The sequence below is a fragment of the Schistocerca piceifrons genome, chromosome 4 (assembly GCF_021461385.2).
Source record: "Schistocerca piceifrons isolate TAMUIC-IGC-003096 chromosome 4, iqSchPice1.1, whole genome shotgun sequence".
Classification (NCBI taxonomy): domain Eukaryota; kingdom Metazoa; phylum Arthropoda; class Insecta; order Orthoptera; family Acrididae; genus Schistocerca; species Schistocerca piceifrons.
In genome coordinates this window covers 234,874,296-234,892,856 of record NC_060141.1, presented here as the reverse complement: position 1 = coordinate 234,892,856, position 18,561 = coordinate 234,874,296, and the positions used below count along the sequence as shown (strand labels likewise).

At 43.5% G+C, this 18,561-nt stretch overlaps 1 protein-coding gene across 5 annotated transcripts in view; it reads right to left on the bottom strand.

Moving 5' to 3' along the window:
* LOC124795054 (probable cytochrome P450 301a1, mitochondrial) overlaps positions 1-18,561 on the bottom strand; it is a 128,256-nt gene that overhangs the window by 34,746 nt on the left and 74,949 nt on the right. For all 5 annotated transcript variants that reach the window (XM_047258847.1, XM_047258851.1, XM_047258849.1 and 2 more), the window contains one exon: positions 14,677-14,878. In XM_047258847.1, the coding sequence (XP_047114803.1) occupies positions 14,677-14,878 (202 nt within the window). The remainder of the gene's footprint in view (positions 1-14,676; positions 14,879-18,561) is intronic.

The following is an 18,561-nucleotide window of genomic DNA, read 5'->3' as shown; positions in this document are numbered from 1 at the left end:
AAGCGGCTGGGGTGGATGAAATTAAGTCGGAACTCATCAAATACAGTGGAATGTCAGGTCTTAAATGGCTACACAGGATAATTAGAATGGCCTGGGAGTTGGGACAGGTTCCATCAGACTGGACAAAAGCAGTAATCACACCAATCTTTAAACATGGAAACAGAAAAGATTGTAACAACTACAGAGGTATCTCTTTAATCAGCGTTGTGGGTAAAATCTTCTCAAGTATTGTTGAAAGGAAAGTGCGAGTATTAGTTGAGGACCAATTGGATGAAAATCAGTGTGGGTTTAGGCCTCTTAGAGGTTGTCAGGACCAGATCTTTAGCTTACGGCAAAAAATGGAGAAGTGTTATGAGTGGAACAGGGAATTGTATCTATGCTTTATAAATCTAGAAAAGGCATATGACCGGGGTCCTAGGAGGAAGTTATTGTCTGTTCTACAAGATTATGGAATAGGAGGCAAACTTTTGCAAGCAATTAAAGGTCTTTACATGGATAGTCAGGCAGCAGTTAGAGTTGACGGTAAATTGAGTTCATGGTTCAGAGTAGTTTCAGGGGTAAGACAAGGCTGCAACCTGTCTCCACTGTTGTTCATATTATTTATGGATCATATGTTGAAAACAATTGACTGGCTGGGTGAGATTAAGATATGTGAACACAAAATAAGCAGTCTTGCATATGCGGATGACTTAGTTGTGACGGCAGATTCGATTGAAAGTTTGCAAAGTAATATTTCAGAGCTAGATCAGAAATGTAAGGACTATGGTATGAAGATTAGCATCTCCAAAACGAAAGTAATGTCAGTGGGAAAGAAATATAAACGGATTGAGTGCCAAATAGGAGGAACAAAGTTAGAACAGGTAAACGGTTTCAAGTACTTAGGATGCATTTTCTCACAGGATGGCAACATAGTGAAAGAACTGGAAGCGAGGTGTAGCAAAGCTAATACAGTGAGCGCTCAGCTACGATCTACTCTCTTCTGCAGGAAGGAAGTCAGTACCAAGACTAAGTTATCTGTGCACCGTTCAATCTTTCGACCAACTTTGTTGTATGAGAGCGAAAGCTGGGTGGATTCAGGTTACCTTATCAACAAGGTTGAGGTTACGGATATGAAAGTAGCTAGAATGATTGCAGGTAATAGTAGATGGGAACAATGGCAGGAGGGTGTCCACAATGAGGAAATCAAAGAAAAACTGGGAATGAACTCTATAGATGTAGCAGTCAGGGCGAACAGGCTTAGATGGTGGGGCCATGTTACACGCATGGGAGAAGCAAGGTTACCCAAGAGACTCATGGAGTCAGCAGTAGAGGGTAGGAGGAGTCGGGGCAGACCGAGGAGAAGGTACCTGGATTCGGTTAAGAATGATTTTGAAGTAATAGGTTTAACATCAGAAGAGGCACCAATGTTAGCACTGAATAGGGGATCATGGAGGAACTGTATAAGGGGGGCTATGCTCCAGACTGAACGCTGAAAGGCATAATCAGTCTAAGGGGATACGGAATCACCTATCCCCGCAATGTTAATATATGCCTACTACAGGGAACATTTTCTCACAAACTACTGGAGACAGAGAGGTAAAAATTTTACTGTATGTGCATTCATATGTTACAACAATACTGAAACAACAGTTTATTGTCAAAGTATTTTCTTACAGAGATATTGTACATTTATTTTTAAGTAAATTTTTTCCATCGCTTTTTACTAGACTATCACCCCTAAGTCTTTTGTAAATCAAGTAATTAAAAAATCGTTGTTTCAGTATGTAATAGGGACCTATGTCACTACGTCATAAAAATTTCAGACTTCTAGGTTGACCAGTACCTGAGATAATGTTCCTAGATGAAGTAAAAAGTAAACTTACGGGAAACGGAGAAAGAAGATTAAAACATTCCTGATCCGTAGCTAATACCCCCTTCACAGTCTTCATAATCATCTTCAAGTCTTCTTTTGGCACCCCTCTGCACCTGTCTTGCTTTTTTCACTAATGTCTTGATTATATTATCAGCATGCCTTAGTCTGTGCTGATCTAAAAAGAACATAGCACGTACCGTACGGGAACCAACACACATACCCAACTTTTGAAGGACCTGGCATTTAGTTATATTTCCAAGATTGAAGGTTGCCACAGCATCATACACACCAAAATGTAGTGTATTAATTCCGACAAACACTGTTTTTGGGAGACGATGCCATATCACACTATTCAAGCACTCGTTGGGGTTCTGCGTTTTTCCGTGAAGACATTTCATCAGAAGACTTCTGTCAGCCAGATCTCTGAAAATGGGCTTTATTTCTGCCATGATGGCTGATGGTAGACTGTGGTGGTGAATGTATTTCTCTCCTGTTGTTAGTCCCCTATTGTATTTACACCAGCTGTTTTCACCTTTGGGGCACGAACCATGTTGTGGATGCTCATCCGTGGATGCGGTGTGGAAATATAAAGCCCATATAGCTCTCCTCATTTCTTCAAGATTGCCTGTATTTTCCCTGATTGCAAGGCCATAGCAGTTCTGAATGTGGTCTATTATGGAATCAGTCAATCTTCCTCTGCCATCCAAGGTTTTCCCATCATCTAGTTTTTTCCCTTTCATAACTGATTTTAACCTTCTCAGCCTGGCACCCATTCTCTTCTGCACATGTCCTATACATTCAAGTTTGCTTATATTTACACTGTTCCCATATGGTTTGCTTTCCAAAACTTCTTTGAATGCTTTAGAGTCACCATCTCCCAGATATTTGACATAGCGAACATTATACCACTGTGAAGAGCGATGAAAAATTTTCTTCACCCCAGCAACCTCCATGCCACCACTACTACCATAATAATTAGCAATACAGTCATCACTGTGTTCATTTTTCAGCCTGCCTGTGCACCTACAGTATTTAGACATTATTGCAACATCAATAACCTTGCCAGTATCAACACTAGTTGCTGTTACAACACCATTGTTGGAGGTGTGGCCCCTTTTCTGCCACGTGCCATCAAACGCCACTGTGAGGTCACGACTGCCGTCATTTTCTTCCACTGCTTCTTCCACAGCAACCTGCATTGACTTCTGTGCTACATCTTCAACTGCAGATCCTAGTACGTAAGCTTCAAAACTTTGAAGGTGCACTTGGAAGATTTAGAACACCACATAGCATATCACCAGCTGCTTTGCCCTTACCAATTGCTCCCAATCCATAAACTAACCTAATATTTACACTATAAAGTTCAGTTTTCTTGTATCCATTATTTACAGTTACTGAAACCGAACTTGGAAACTTACAGCTGTATTTACAAACACTGCATATTAAATTAAACTGGGCAGCCAGGCCAACATGGGATTCTACTTTCAGAGAAACGTTTCCATGACATTTTTTGCAGCACAAACTGTTTTCAAGAGCTTCACACAATATATTCGTATCAATGAGTTCAAAAACTTCATTCCCTCTATCAAGTAAATTATATTTCTCTTCCAAATCTCTTAGTTTTTTATGAGAAGCACTGTTTTCATTTGGTGTAAGTTCGTTCGGCAAATCAGTAATAAGTGGATTCACATTTTCCAACAGTGATGATGATGAACTGCTTTGCTTTGCTAATGAATCATTATTTCTTTTCTTTTGCCAGTTCACACGCTTTTTAAATACTTTTGCTTTAGCTCTAGGCATTTTCACTGCGAAAAATGAAGCACTAAATACGAAATAACTCAACAACAACTACTTTCTTATATCACACTGTTTACAAAACAGTCCCGCCACAAAGTCGAAGAGTAACTTGAGGAAACCAGAGAGAAACATTTTCGGGCAACTAGTGTATAAATAGTCGCTGGAAACCGGGGTATTTGAATTCATGTCACTTTAAAGGTACTGCCAAAAAGTTCATGGTCAGCCACGAGAGACGTGTATAACTAAAGCGCGATACCCGATCTCACAAATATATAAAAATAAAATAGTTATAATTGTAGTAGAGATATGTATGATACGTCATTTTAAAGAGGAAACATGGCAGAATATAATACGCCAATAAAAAAAAATTCGATTTTTTAACCCAAAATCCGATTCCGTATCCCCTTAAATGATGATGATGATGATGATGATATTTCATGTATTGTTGCACCGATTTACTGATGTTATTGAGATGTATGTTTCAATATTTTGACATTTTTAACATTTATTAGACAGAACATAGGTTTATTTTGTACATATGCATTTACATAATTTATCTGCATCGTTGTAAATACTTTATGTAAATATATATGTACAAAATTATTACTTAGGTCTAAAGTTTATATCCTCCCCCCATGAACCATGGATCTTGCCGTTGGTGGGGAGGCTTGCGTGCCTCAGCGATACAGATAGCCGTACCGTAGGTGCAACCACAACGGAGGGGTATCTGTTGAGAGGCCAGACAAACTTGTGGTTCCTGAAGAGGGGCAACAGCCTTTTCAGTAGTTGCAAGGGCAACAGTCTGGATGATTGACTGATCTGGCCTTGTAACAATAACCAAAACGGCCTTGCTGTGCTGATACTGCGAACGGCTGAAAGCAAGGGGATGCAGCTTTACTGTATGATTAAATGATGATGTCGTCCTCTTGGGTAAAATATTCCGGAGGTAAAATAGTCCCCCATTCGAATGTCCGGGCGGGGACTACTCAAGAGGATGTCATTATGCACGGAACAAGACTTCTGGTCAGGTGACTACAGGGTTATAAACACAAAATCAAATAGGGGTAAAGCAGGAGTAGGTTTAATAATGAATAGGATAATAGGAATGTGGGTAAGCTATTACAAACAGCATAGTGAACGAATTATTGTGGCCAAGATAGATGCGAAGCCCACACCTACTACAGTAGTACAAGTTTATATGCCAACTAGCTCTGCAGATGATGAAGAAATTGAAGAAATGTATGATGAAATAAAAGAAATTATTCAGATAGTGAAGGGTGGCGAAAATTTAATAGTCATGGGTGACTCGAATTCGGTAGTAGGAAAAGGGAGAAAAGGAAACGTAGTAGGTGAATATGGATTGGGGCTAAGAAATGAAAGAGGAAGCCGCCTGGTAGAATTTTGCACAGCGCACAACTTAATCATAGCTAACACTTGGTTTAAGAATCATGAAAGAAAGCTGTATACATGGAAGAACCCTGGAGATACTAAAAGGTATCAGATAGATTATATAATGGTAAGACAGAGATTTAGGAACCAGGTTTTAAATTGTAAGACATTTCCAGGGGCAGATGTGGACTCTGACCACAATCTATTGGTTATGACCTGTAGATTAAAACTGAAGAAACTGCAAAAAGGTGGGAATTTAAGGAGATGGGACCTGGATAAACTGACTAAACCAGAGGTTGTACAGAGTTTCACGGAGAGCATAAGGGAACAATTGACAGCAGTGGGGGAAAGAAATACAGTAGAAGAAGAATGGGTAGCTTTCAGGGATGAAGTAGTGAAGGCAGCAGAGGATCAAGTAGGTAAAAAGACGAGGGCTAGTAGAAATCCTTGGGTAACAGAAGAAATATTGAATTTAATTGATGAAAGGAGAAAATATAAAAATGCAGCAAATGAAGAGGGCAAAAAGGAATGCAAACGTCTCAAAAATGAGATCGACAGGAAGTGCAAAATGGCTAAGCAGGGATGGATAGAGGACAAATGTAAGGATGTAGAGGCTTATCTCAAGAGGGGTAAGATAGATACTGCCTACAGGAAAATTAAAGCGATCTTTGGAGATAGGGGAACCACTTGCATGAACATGAAGAGCTCAGATGGAAACCCAGTTCTAAGCAAAGAAGGGAAAGCAGAAAGATGGAAGGAGTATATAGTGGGTCTATACAAGGGCGATGTACTTGAGGACAATATTATAGAAATGGAAGAGGGTGTAGATGAAGATGAAATGGGAGATACGATACTGCGTGAAGAGTTTGACAGAGCACTGAAAGACCTGAGTCGAAACAAGGCCCCCAGAGTAGACAACATTCCATTAGAACTACTGACAGCCTTGGGAGAGCCAGTCCTGACAAATCTCTACCATCTGGTGGGCAAGATGTATGAAACAGGCGAAATACCCTCAGACTTCAAGAAGAATATAATAATTCCAATCCCAAAGAAAGTAGGTGTTGACAGATGTGAAAATTACCGAACAATCAGTTTAATAAGCCACAGCTGCAAAATACTAACACGAATTCTTTACAGACGAATGGAAAAACTAGTAGAAGCCGACCTCGGGGAAGATCAGTTTGGATTCCGTAGAAATACTGGAACACGTGAGGCAATACTGACCTTACGACTTATCTTAGAAGAAAGGTTAAGGAAAAGCAAACCTACGTTTCTAGCATTTGTAGACTTAGAGAAAGCTTTTGACAATGTTGATTGGAATACTCTCTTTCAAATTCTGAAGGTGGCAGGGGTAAAATACAGGGAGCGAAAGGCTATTTACAATTTGTACAGAAACCAGATGGCAGTTATAAGAGTCGAGGGACATGAAAGGGAAGCAGTGGTTGGGAAGGGATTAAGACAGGTTTGTAGCCTCTCTCCGATGTTATTCAATCTGTATATTGAGCAAGCAGTAAAGGAAACAAAAGAAAAATTCGGAGTAGGTATTAAAATCCATGGAGAAGAAATAAAAACTTTGATGTTCGCCGATGACATTGTAATTCTGTCAGAGACAGCAAAGGACTTGGAAGAGCAGTTGAATGGAATGGACAGTGTCTTGAAAGGAGGATATAAGATGAACATCAACAAAAGCAAAACGAGGATAATGGAATGTAGTCGGATTAAGTCGGGTGATACTGAGGGAATTAGAAGTGAAACATGGACGATAAATAGTTTGGACAAGAAGGGAATAGAAGCTTTCGAAATGTGGTGCTACAGAAGAATGCTGAAGATTAGATGGGTAGATCACATAAGTAATGAGGAAGTTGTAGTGTCGGTAGCTGGACCGACACCGTGATGTTGATTGCTGAAAAAGAAAGCTATAGACTAACGCTGTGGCCGATAGGGCACGCACGGCTAAAGCAGACGGGCGTGAAGTCTGGAACATGAGAACTTATAAATGAATAAGAAGAAAAGTATGTAGATGCTTTTTACTTATCTTTTCTTTATTCCTTGGAATACATCTCTCTTGAATACTCGTAAGCTATAGGCACTGATACAACTGGCGCCTTGCTAGTTCGTAGCCATTAACTTAGCTGATGGCTATTATGTCTCTCGGCTAATGAGAGAGAAAGGCTTCATACAACTGGGCGATAGCTAGGTTCGCGTACAACTGGGCGGTAGCTTGGTTCTCGTACAACTGGGGTCGAGTCCACTCTCGTATCACGAGACCTGCCTTGGTGGTGGCGCTAGGTCTGCGATCACAGTGGCGACACGCGGGTCCGACATGTACTACATGGACCGCGGCCGATTTAAACTACCACCTAGCAAGTGTGGTGTCTGGCGGTGACACCACAGAAGTATTGAATAGGATTGGGGAGAAGTGAAGTTTGTGGCCCAACTTGACCAGAAGAAGCGGTCGGTTGGTAGGACATGTTCTGAGGCATCAAGGGATCACCAATTTAGTATTGGAGGGCAGCGTGGAGGGTAAAAATCGTAGAGGGAGACCAAGAGATGAATACACTTATCAGATTCAGCAGGATGTAGGTTGCAGTAGGTACTGGGAGATGAAGAAGCTTGCACAGGATGGAGTAGCATGGAGAGCTGCATCAAACCAGTCTCAGGACTGAAGACCACCACAACAACAACAAAGTTTATATTAGTCTGAAGCAGCTAATTTCTTCAAAAATCTGTCAATTAAGACCAAACTTAAAGCCTATAGTGCAGTGACAGAACCGGTGTTATTATGTGGACAGTAACTTTAAGCACCACAAAAAAGATGAACAGGACCTGCTGATCTTTGAACGGAAAATCATGAGAAAGATCTTTGGACCAATCTGTGATTAAGAGAAGAACCAAAAACTGTACAACCTAATGAAACAACCGAACATTTTGCAGGAAATGAAAGGGTGGAGAATAAGCCTGGCAGGGCAAATTGTAAATAGGCCAGAAATGTGCCGGCCTAAAGTTATGCTTCTAGAAAACCTGATGGAACTAGTCCGGTTGGAAGACCAAGGAAGTGATGGGAAGATGAACCGCGGAAGCACCTTCAGCAGTTGGGTGTTCGTGAGGATAGTGGATACAAAGCGTACAAGATCACCATCTGTGGAGGAACGTGTAATGTCGGTGTATGGTCTTCAGGGTCTGTGAGCGCCGATAAGTATGTATGTATGTATGTATTTGCATCTTTATGAGATACTTGTGGTTTCCTTTTACTGTAAGGGGATCTTCTTCTTTTGACTTTTTTTTGTTCTTTGTATTAGTAGTTTTATTTTCATTCAAATACCGGTACATATAAAAACACAATATTCCCATTTCTACTCGTATGTACAGGGTGGCCCATTTGAACGTTTCAGCGCAATTGTCTCTGAAACAAAAATACACTCCTGGAAATGGAAAAAAGAACACATTGACACCGGTGTGTCAGACCCACCATACTTGCTCCGGACACTGCGAGAGGGCTGTACAAGCAATAATCACACGCACGGCACAGCGGACACACCAGGAACCGCGGTGTTGGCCGTCGAATGGCGCTAGCTGCGCAGCATTTGTGCACCGTCGCCGTCAGTGTCAGCCAGTTTGCCGTGGCATACGGAGCTCCATCGCAGTCTTTAACACTGGTAGCATGCCGCGACAGGGTGGACGTGAACCGTATGTGCAGTTGACGGACTTTGAGCGAGGGCGTATAGTGGGCATGCGGGAGGCCGGGTGGACGTACCGCCGAATTGCTCAACACGTGGGGCGTGAGGTCTCCACAGTACATCGATGTTGTCGCCAGTGGTCGGCGGAAGGTGCACGTGCCCGTCGACTTGGGACCGGACCGCAGCGACGCACGGATGCACGCCAAGACCGTAGGATCCTACACAGTGCCGTAGGGGACCGCACCGCCACTTCCCAGTAAATTAGGGACACTGTTGCACCTGGGGTATCGGCGAGGACCATTCGCAACCGTCTCCATGAAGCTGGGCTACGGTCCCGCACACCTTTAGGCCGTCTTCCGCTCACGCCCCAACATCGTGCAGCCCGCCTCCAGTGGTGTCGCGACAGGCGTGAATGGAGGGACGAATGGAGACGTGTCGTCTTCAGCGATGAGAGTCGCTGCTGCCTTGGTGCCAATGATGGTCGTATGCGTGTTTGGCGCCGTGCAGGTGAGCGCCACAATCGGGACTGCATACGACCGAGGCACACAGGGCCAACACCCGGCATCATGGTGTGGGGAGCGATCTCCTACACTGGCCGTACACCACTGGTGATCGTCGAGGGGACACTGAATAGTGCACGGTACATCCAAACCGTCATCGAACCCATCGTTCTACCATTCCTAGACCGGCAAGGGAACTTGCTGTTCCAACAGGACAATGCACGCCCGCATGTATCCCGTGCCACCCAACGTGCTCTAGAAGGTGTAAGTCAACTACCCTGGCCAGCAAGATCTCCGGATCTGTCCCCCATTGAGCATGTTTGGGACTGGATGAAGCGTCGTCTCACGCGGTCTGCACGTCCAGCACGAACGCTGGTCCAACTGAGGCGCCAGGTGGAAATGGCATGGCAAGCCGTTCCACAGGACTACATCCAGCATCTGTACGATCGTCTCCATGGGAGAATAGCAGCCTGCATTGCTGCGAAAGGTGGATGTACACTGTACTAGTGCCGAAATTGTGCATGCTCTGTTGCCTGTGTCTATGTGCCTGTGGTTCTGTCAGTGTGATCATGTGATGTATCTGACCCCAGGAATGTGTCAATAAAGTTTCCCCTTCCTGGGACAATGAGTTCACGGTGTTCTTATTTCAATTTCCAGGAGTGTAGATACTGAGAATGTAAGACAGAGGCTCATGAAAGTAAATACTATGAGACATTATGAAACGTAATCAAATATTAGTTTCAACCAAAATTTTTATTTTTCATATGGACACCCTGTACTATTACCTACACACTCAATAATATGAAAAATCACAAAAAGAATAGCATTGGTCGCATCACCATACCTCAATTACATCCCGAAAAATTGCAAAGCGAAGTTGACGCTTGAAACAAACGAAACGCGCCGCTATTGCACAGCTCGATATTCAATCGTGAACCCTATGTTGCTCATAATCGCGATGTGATTGATGTACGTAATCTTACTTTAACTGTTATCACGAGGGTAGGAAGCAATAACAGGGTTTCCTGCCACAAGCATTGATATGTGGGGATCACGCTTGCATCTGCGGATGTGTAATAGCGGCGATTTCGTTTGTTTCAGGCGTCAAATTCGCTCTGCTATTTCTCCGTATGTAATTGACGTATTGCGATGAAACTAACTCCATTATTTTTGTGATTTTTCATGCCACTGATTGCATAACAAATAAGGGGCGTCCATTTAAAAAACCGCAAGTTTGTATTGGAACTTATATTTCCTTACGGTTTAGAATGTCTCAAGGTATTTACTTTTATGACCCTCCGCCTTGCACTCATACACCTGAAAGTCGCTATCCAATATCTACCTTTGTACTCTACATGTCCAATTAGAGTGAGTATTCAAACGTATACCGCCAACTTCAGTACATTTAGTGATCCCCGTTTCAAATGAGTGCACTCAGGACATGAGCATATCTGTGGGAATGTCAGCACAGGAGTTTCTGATGCAGTTGACCATGTCTCAATGGCCTGTTGGCACTTGCTGCTACACCTTATCTTTTAAATATCCTCACAGAAAGAAATCTGGCGACGCCAAATCCGGCGACATAGCGGGCGAATTAATAGGACTACCTCTGCCGATCCACCGACAGGAGTAAACGCGGTGTAATACTTCCTGTGCTTCAATTGTGTAATGTGCTGGGGAACCGTCATGCTGAAACCACGTACGTTGTCGAACGTCCAGGACAGCATCTTGCGTCAGTACCGATAGTTTCTTTTACAAAAACGTTCGATATTTTCGTCCATTCAACGTGCCATCATTAAATATGGATCAATGAGTTTGTTCCGCATGATGCCAGACTACACGTAACCGACAAGGACGTAGGTGGTCAACTTGCCATAACTGGTGGGGACTGTCTACACTCCAGCAATGCATGTTACGCCGGTTAACGCTGTTATGGTTTGTGAATGTAGACTCATCGGAAAATAGTACCTTCGAAATTTGTGGTAAGTTCCTATGGAACCAAACTGCAAAAGGTCATCGGCCCCTAGGCTTAAACACTACTTAATCGAACTTACACTAACTCACGCTAAGAGCAACGCACACACCTATGCCCGAGGGAGGACCCGAACCTCCGACGGGAGGAGCCGCGCGAACCGTGGCAAGGCGCTTTAAACCGCACGGCTACCACGCGCAGCTAGTACCTCGGCAGAAAACGAGGAATCGTTTGCCTTTGTTGAAGTGCCCATTCACAAAACACTACCGAGTTATGACAATCGGCGTCACGAAGTTCTTAACGCAGCGATGCGTGGTATGGAGGATACTTATGACAATACAGTATTGTGACAATGCTACCTACTGACATACCGGAATCACTGTGTAATTACCGTGCTCTTATACGCTGCCATTAACCATAAAAAGGTTAAAAACCTCTTAGAAGAGCGAACGAGAGCTAGCTTTCTCTGAAAAACGTTCGACGTACAAGACAACATTAGCCTCAACATTTCTTCTACATTCTCCGTAAATCAGGATCATTTCAATTTTTTGTTTTGTGGTTGCAACATTCATCGTCCACTTGCACATCTGTTGTCTAGACGATATGTACGTATATAGGCGATAAACACTGCGCAAGTATTGCAATGTTTAGAGCCGCTCTCTGTTCTACGTCTGCGCTATAGGTGATCTGCCGTCGCGGTGTACTGCCTGTTATGATATGCCGTAGTTCGCTGCATGGCCACGGTGGCGCGTCGGGTAGTCCCCTGTTCCGTAAGTCGAAGGAATACAACGTTGCGATTGGGTTTTCCAATTAGAAGTTACGAAATACTGGCCTGTCCTATCCTCTCAGCGTGAAGATGGGGTCCCACGTCCTATTGGATATTCAAGGGCCGTTGAGTAGCACGTAAATTACGATTGTGTACCAGTTTTCGTTCCTCCGATTACCGTGACATATGAGGTGGAACGAAGAAAATTCTTCAGACGACACGTATGTGGATTTTGCCGAAGAACCGCAATCTGCTTCAAAAACGGGAACTTCCACTGAAGATTTCAAAGTTGCAGTGCCGTGCCACTCTCGTACGGGGTTGTTGGCGAATCGAGTGTGGTGTCATTGGCTGTCCCCCTCCTAGACAAACAAATTGGAATTATAATTTTTTTTGGATCCGATATATAGTTTTCGATATATTTCATTGTCTTCAGTTAAAATGAACACCCTGTTCATAAATGACTGGTTATCAATTAGTCTTTGAGTTTTCAGTTACGTCGTTGTGAGAGTGCTTTGTTCTTTGTTTATCTCTTCATACGGCCGGATTATCGGCGTGCGCTAGCATGCTTAGTAATGTGTGTGTGTGTGTGTGTGTGTGTGTGTGTGTGTGTGTACGGATGCGTGGACTCGTCGACCACGTGCATTGAGTCATAGAATTATATTTTATGTATATAAAGTGGCATGTGGTTATACAAGTTGCAATAAATGTTGCAATGTACTGTATATGTCATGTGGAATTGATGAACAAGTGTAGTCATTGTTCAGCATTGATCGATTTACGTGTTCATCTGAATCCTACCAAATAAAGTTTGTGAGCTCCTTCTATAACACAGAAGGAAATTCACAATCTAGGAGAGTGATGTCAAACGAACAGAGGCGGGCCATCAACCAACGCATGAAGAATTTCTGGTAAGATACGGCGAAAAAAATTGTACCTTTGTCTTAGGTTTTAAGCTTCCTATAATTGAGCAAGTTCTGTAACAAAATAAAGAAATGGAATTTACAACTTTTCGCTCCTCGGTCCATAGTAGGAGGATGTTCAAGGTTGTAGAATATGTCATAAAAGAAAAAGGTTAGTGTTTGTCATTCATCTAATTACACCTTCCTCTTCTTCTTCTAATTCTGCTAACTCTGCTACCGTCCTTGGGTCTGCATGGCCGAGGGATTGGGTAGGTACTGACAGAGCAACACTGATCGCAGAAGGCGACTATACTTAAGGAAGGCAGGCATTATAACCTCTAGTCTACAGTAATAAGTCATAAAATCTTAAGCATATTTTCTTTTAAGAGGTAATAACAAACTTGGCACAATACTTTAGTTCCGTCACTCGCTCTATCACATTGTCTAGGAGAATCTTTTTCTCTACGGAAGACCCTGCAATACTATTTCTTGTATGCCCTTATGTTTTTTCATTGACTTCGTCCTCTACTTTCTCGACGGGACCATGTTAATGGGTGCTCGATCCTAGAGATATGACAATGTAGTGTTGGCAGAAGAGCCAACACCGTGTTACGAGAGGAGGCCGAAATGCACGCGTTTTAGCTCACGCAGGCTGGCGTGAGGAGGGAAGAACTATACTGACGTGATGCCTGGAACATGACAAGGAATTAGGATTCAGAAAGCGGACGTAATTAGTTTGATAATTAACTTTAATCCATTAATGATGAACGTCGCTCTTGTCGGTACATGATTCACAATATTATCTGTTCATAATACATTCGTAGTAACTGAATATGGCGCCTTGCTAGGTCGTAGCAAATGACGTAGCTGAAGCCTATGCTAAACTGTCGTCTCTGCAATTGAGAGCGTCTGTATACAGTGAACCATCGCTAGCAAAGTCGGTTGTACAACTGTGGCGAGTGCTAGGGAGTCTCTCTAGACCTGCCGTGTGGCGGCGCTCGGTCTGCAATCACTGATAGTGGCGACACGCGGGTCCGACGCATACTAACAGACCGCGGCCGATTTAAAGGCTACCACCTAGCAAGTGTGGTGTCTGGCGGTGACACCACAGACAACATCAAGCATGCATATCCTCTGCTGATGCCGGCCAGTGTGGCCGAGCGAGTTTAGGCGTTTCAGTCGGGAACCGCGCGACCGCTGCGGTCGCAGGTTCGAATCCTGCCTCGGCATGGATGTATGTGATGTCCTTAGGTTAGTTAGTTTTAAGTAATTGTAAGTCTAGGGGACTGATGACCTCAGATGTTAAGTCCAATAGTGCTCAGAGCCATTTGAACCTGTGCTGATCCTATAGTAGATCAGGGCCTATGCATGGCAGAGGCTACAGTAATTTTTTTAACGGTCACCATGCACCAGCATGCGTGGAAAAGCCTCACTAGAGATGGTATACAGGAGACAAAGCACTGGACTGGGCGTTAAGGCGTTAATTGCCCACTTGATTGTTCCGTTTGCCCCCCCCCCCCCCCCCCCCGACCCTCTCCATCGCCACCCCTACTTCCCACTCACAAGCGTAGCGTTAATGTCTCCCTTTGAGTCTACACTAGAAGCAGTTGCTGTGACTGAATAATTCACTAACTTTGCTACCGTCCTTGGCTCTACATGACTGAGGGATTGGTTAGCTACTGACACAGGAACACTGATCGCAGCAGGCGACTATACTTAAGGCAGCCAGGCATTATAACCTCTAGTCTAGAGTAATTGCAACATGTTTCCCATGTCGAACTTGAGTGCTGGTACAAAGCGCGCAGTTTAGGCCTACTCACTTACTGATAGAAGTAGTCCTGCGCCTTGACCATGCGTCTCCAGGCGGGCGTGCTGATGTACTTCCAGGGCGAGGGCCGCACGTCCAGCTTGAGCATGCAGTCGAACGCGGTGTGCGCCGCCTCGATCATCCGCTGAGGTTCTGAATCTGGGGCCAGGTTGCCATCCAGGCAGCCGAGGCGCGTGTCCAGGGCCACCAGGGAAATGGCTGCAAGGAAACGGCTGTTATTACGTAAGCCAAGCAGCACGAGGGTGATCGAGTGCCGGCAACATGAAGGTAAAACCACAAACATTCAGTTCCGAACATGTGCAGGTATTACAGGAAACATTATTGCAGTCTTACATGACGCTTGCCTTTCGCAAACCAACCAAAAATCGTTCTTTGGGAAAGCCATAAATTTATGGTGCATTGGCGAGATAAGTGTTCCTATGGTTACACCTACCATCATAGCTTTTAATAGCAATTTTTATGTAGTTTCCAGTTTATAGCGCAGCACGTACAGTAATATCGATCTCGACATATACCATCATTTGATTCTGGTTAAAAAAAAAGGAAAGGAAAAACGCTAACGAGACAAGAATCTAACGTCACACAACACATAAAATGAAACTAACAGCATACCACTCAAGACGGCTCTACTGATGTAAGTATTGACAGCAGTGTCGACATGGGCACCATGAACAAGTGCTGAACGTAGCCTTAGAGGATCCCATGTTTGTGTGGACACCAGTTAACCCCAGTACAGCCTGATATTCGCGAGCTAACATACGAATGTCCAGCGCCACTAAGTAAATTGTGGAATGTAAGTAAATACTGCGCCAAGCACCGAAAATCTGGTTTAGAGATAATCGACAAAATGTGTACAGCAGCTATACAACAGCAGTGTAAAAGTTGGAGATCGTAATACAAACACAAAAACTGTACAATTTTCGTATCATATATGTGTTTTTATTCTACGTCAATAGGTTTAAGATCAAAATGCCACAAAATTTGAAGAAAATGAGATGGCTTCAACAAAAATAACGGTACAAGTGCTCCATTTTCACTCATTACACAAGGTTCTTGTAAAACCATTTACTCCCTTTTTTTTTTTTTTTTTTACAAATGGAATCATTTTAACTTCTCCTTTCTTGAGACAACCTAAGTTCACCGTGTAGTGTTTTCAGCTGTGTCTGTTGAACATCAGAAGATTTCACAGTCCTCTTCAAGATGCAAATTTGTTTGACTTCTTCAATTGCATCGAGAGTTGACCGAACTTGCAAAACCCCTAGCTGTTCAGCAGTAAGTCTGATGCACTGCGCTTTATGCACACGTGAAATTCATATATTTTTCAGCAGCTGACTTAAAATCGTAGTAATCTCTTTCTAGGTACCAGTCACTGTGAATGGTAAGGCATGCGTGGATTTAGAGATGAAGCTAACTCAATCTTTTGGTACTTTACACACCGTTAGCCTCTTTTGTCTCTGAATGCGAGCAAAATCACGATCTGATTCAATGCAAGTAATTAACTATAACCTCATAATCACAACGATGATTTTTGTCGATATGAAAATCGTTTCAATAATAAATTAAACACATTTAAATACATTATAATTCCCTATGTCGATTCCAAACTTTATAATAATTGTTAAAATGACAGTCAATGTCTACCAGGTGCTCGGGAGCCTCTTTAGCTGGTACCACAGAATTGCACTTTCGAGTATATTCCTTTCCTTCGCTGCCTAGTTTCTCGCTTTTACTGTGAGCACTACCTTCACCTCTCTTCCTCCGTTCTAGTGCGGATTTTTCTTTCCATTATGCAATATTATGTATTATATGCATTTAATAATTACTTCAGCAATGTCCTATTGTTGCAAATAAACCACAGAACTACTTCAACTGTCAACAATTCATCCAAGCGCACGTCGCCAAGACATTAACAGAGATGGCTAAGTGGTTCTAGGCACTTCAGTCTGGACCGCGCGACCGCAGGTTCGAATCCTGCCTCAGGCATGGATGTGTGAGAAGTCCTTAGGTTAGTTAGGTTTAAGTAGTTCCAAGTTCTACGGACTGATGAACTCAGGTGTTGAGTCCGATAGTGCTCAGAGCCATTTGAACCACTAACAGAGAATTGGCAAACAACCCTTTATTGAACATTAAGTCTGATCTTAAACACGAATGCTATCTTTAGACAACTGTAAACACTTTCTCCCGCTATTGCGGCGCTCGTGTCAGAATATGTTTTATTGACCTTGGCATTTACTGCGGAATTTTGCCGATAACTCTAATTTTCCCCATTTTTGGCACCTGACCCGTTATTTTCTTACATGCCACAATTACTTATAATAATCACACTTGTCAATGTTTTCAGAATGATTTTAACGTAGGGTGAAGTGTGTGCCTAATAATACAACATAAGATGTGCGCAGAGACTGTGCAGTGTAGGTGTTTTATTTTTGTCAAGTTGCGTAATGGCTCCTGCATGAAACAATTTCCACCTCACACTCCTACAGAAGTCAGACAGACGCTCCTAATGTACGAACAAGAAATGCTTGTAAAACATTCAACAACAAATATCTTCCCGAGTCGTCCACTGAAAGGAAAAGACGCAAAAATATTCTACACTACTGGCCATTAAAATTGCTACACCAAGAAGAAATGCAAATGATAAACGGGTATCAATTGGACAAATATATAATACTAGAACTGACATGTGACTACATTTTCACGAAGTTTGGGTGCATAGATCCTGACAAATCAGTACCCAGAACAACCACCACTGGCCGTAATAACGGCCTTGATACGCCTGGGCATTGAGTCACACAGAGCTTGGATGGCGTGTGCAGGTACAGCTGCCCATGCAGCTTGAATACGATACCACAGTCATCAAGAGTAGTGACTGGCGTATTGTGACGAGCCAGTTGCTCGACCACCATTGACCAGACGTTTTTAATTGGTGAGAGATCTGGAAAATGTGCTGGCCAGGGCAGCAGTCGAACATTTTCAGTATCCAGAAGGGCCCGTACAGGACCTGCAACATGCGGTCGTGCATTACCCTGCTGAAATGTAGGGTTTCGCAGGGATCGAAAGAATGGTAGAGCCACGGGTCGTAACACATCTGAAATGTAACGTCCACTGTTCAAAGTGCCGTCAATGCAAACAAGAGGTGACTGAGACGTGTAACCAATGGCATCCCATACCATCACGCTGGGTGATACGCCAGTATGGCGATGACGAATACACGCTTCCAATGTGCGTTCATCGCGATGTCGCCAAACACGAATGCGAACATCATGATGCTGTAAACAGAACCTGGACTCATCCGAAAAAATGACGTTTTGCCATTCGTGCACCCAGGTTCGTCGTTGACGTGTAACCAATGGCATCCCATACCATCACGCTGGGTGATACACCAGTATGGCGATGACGAATACACGCTTCCAATGTGCGTTCATCGAGATGTCACCAAACATCGCAGGCGCTCCTGTCTGTGATGCAGCGTCAAGGGTAACCGCAGCCATGGTCACCGAGCTAATAGTCCATGCTGCTGCAAACGCCGTCGAACTGTTCGTGCAGATGGTTGTCGTCTTGCAAACGTCCCCATCTGTTGACTCAGGGATCGAGACGTGGCTGCACGATCCGTTACAGCCATGCGGATAAGATGCCTGTCACCTCGACTGCTAGTGATACGAGGCCGTTGGGATCCAGCACGGCGTTCCATATTACCCCCTGAACCCATCGATTCCATATTCTGCTAACAGTCATTGGATCTTGACCAAGCGATAGGCTACAATTCGACCTTTATCAAAGTCAGAAACGTGATGGTACGCATTTCTCCTCCTTACACGAGCCATCACAACAACGTTTCACCAGGCAACGCTGGTCAACTGCTGTTTGTGTATGAGATATCG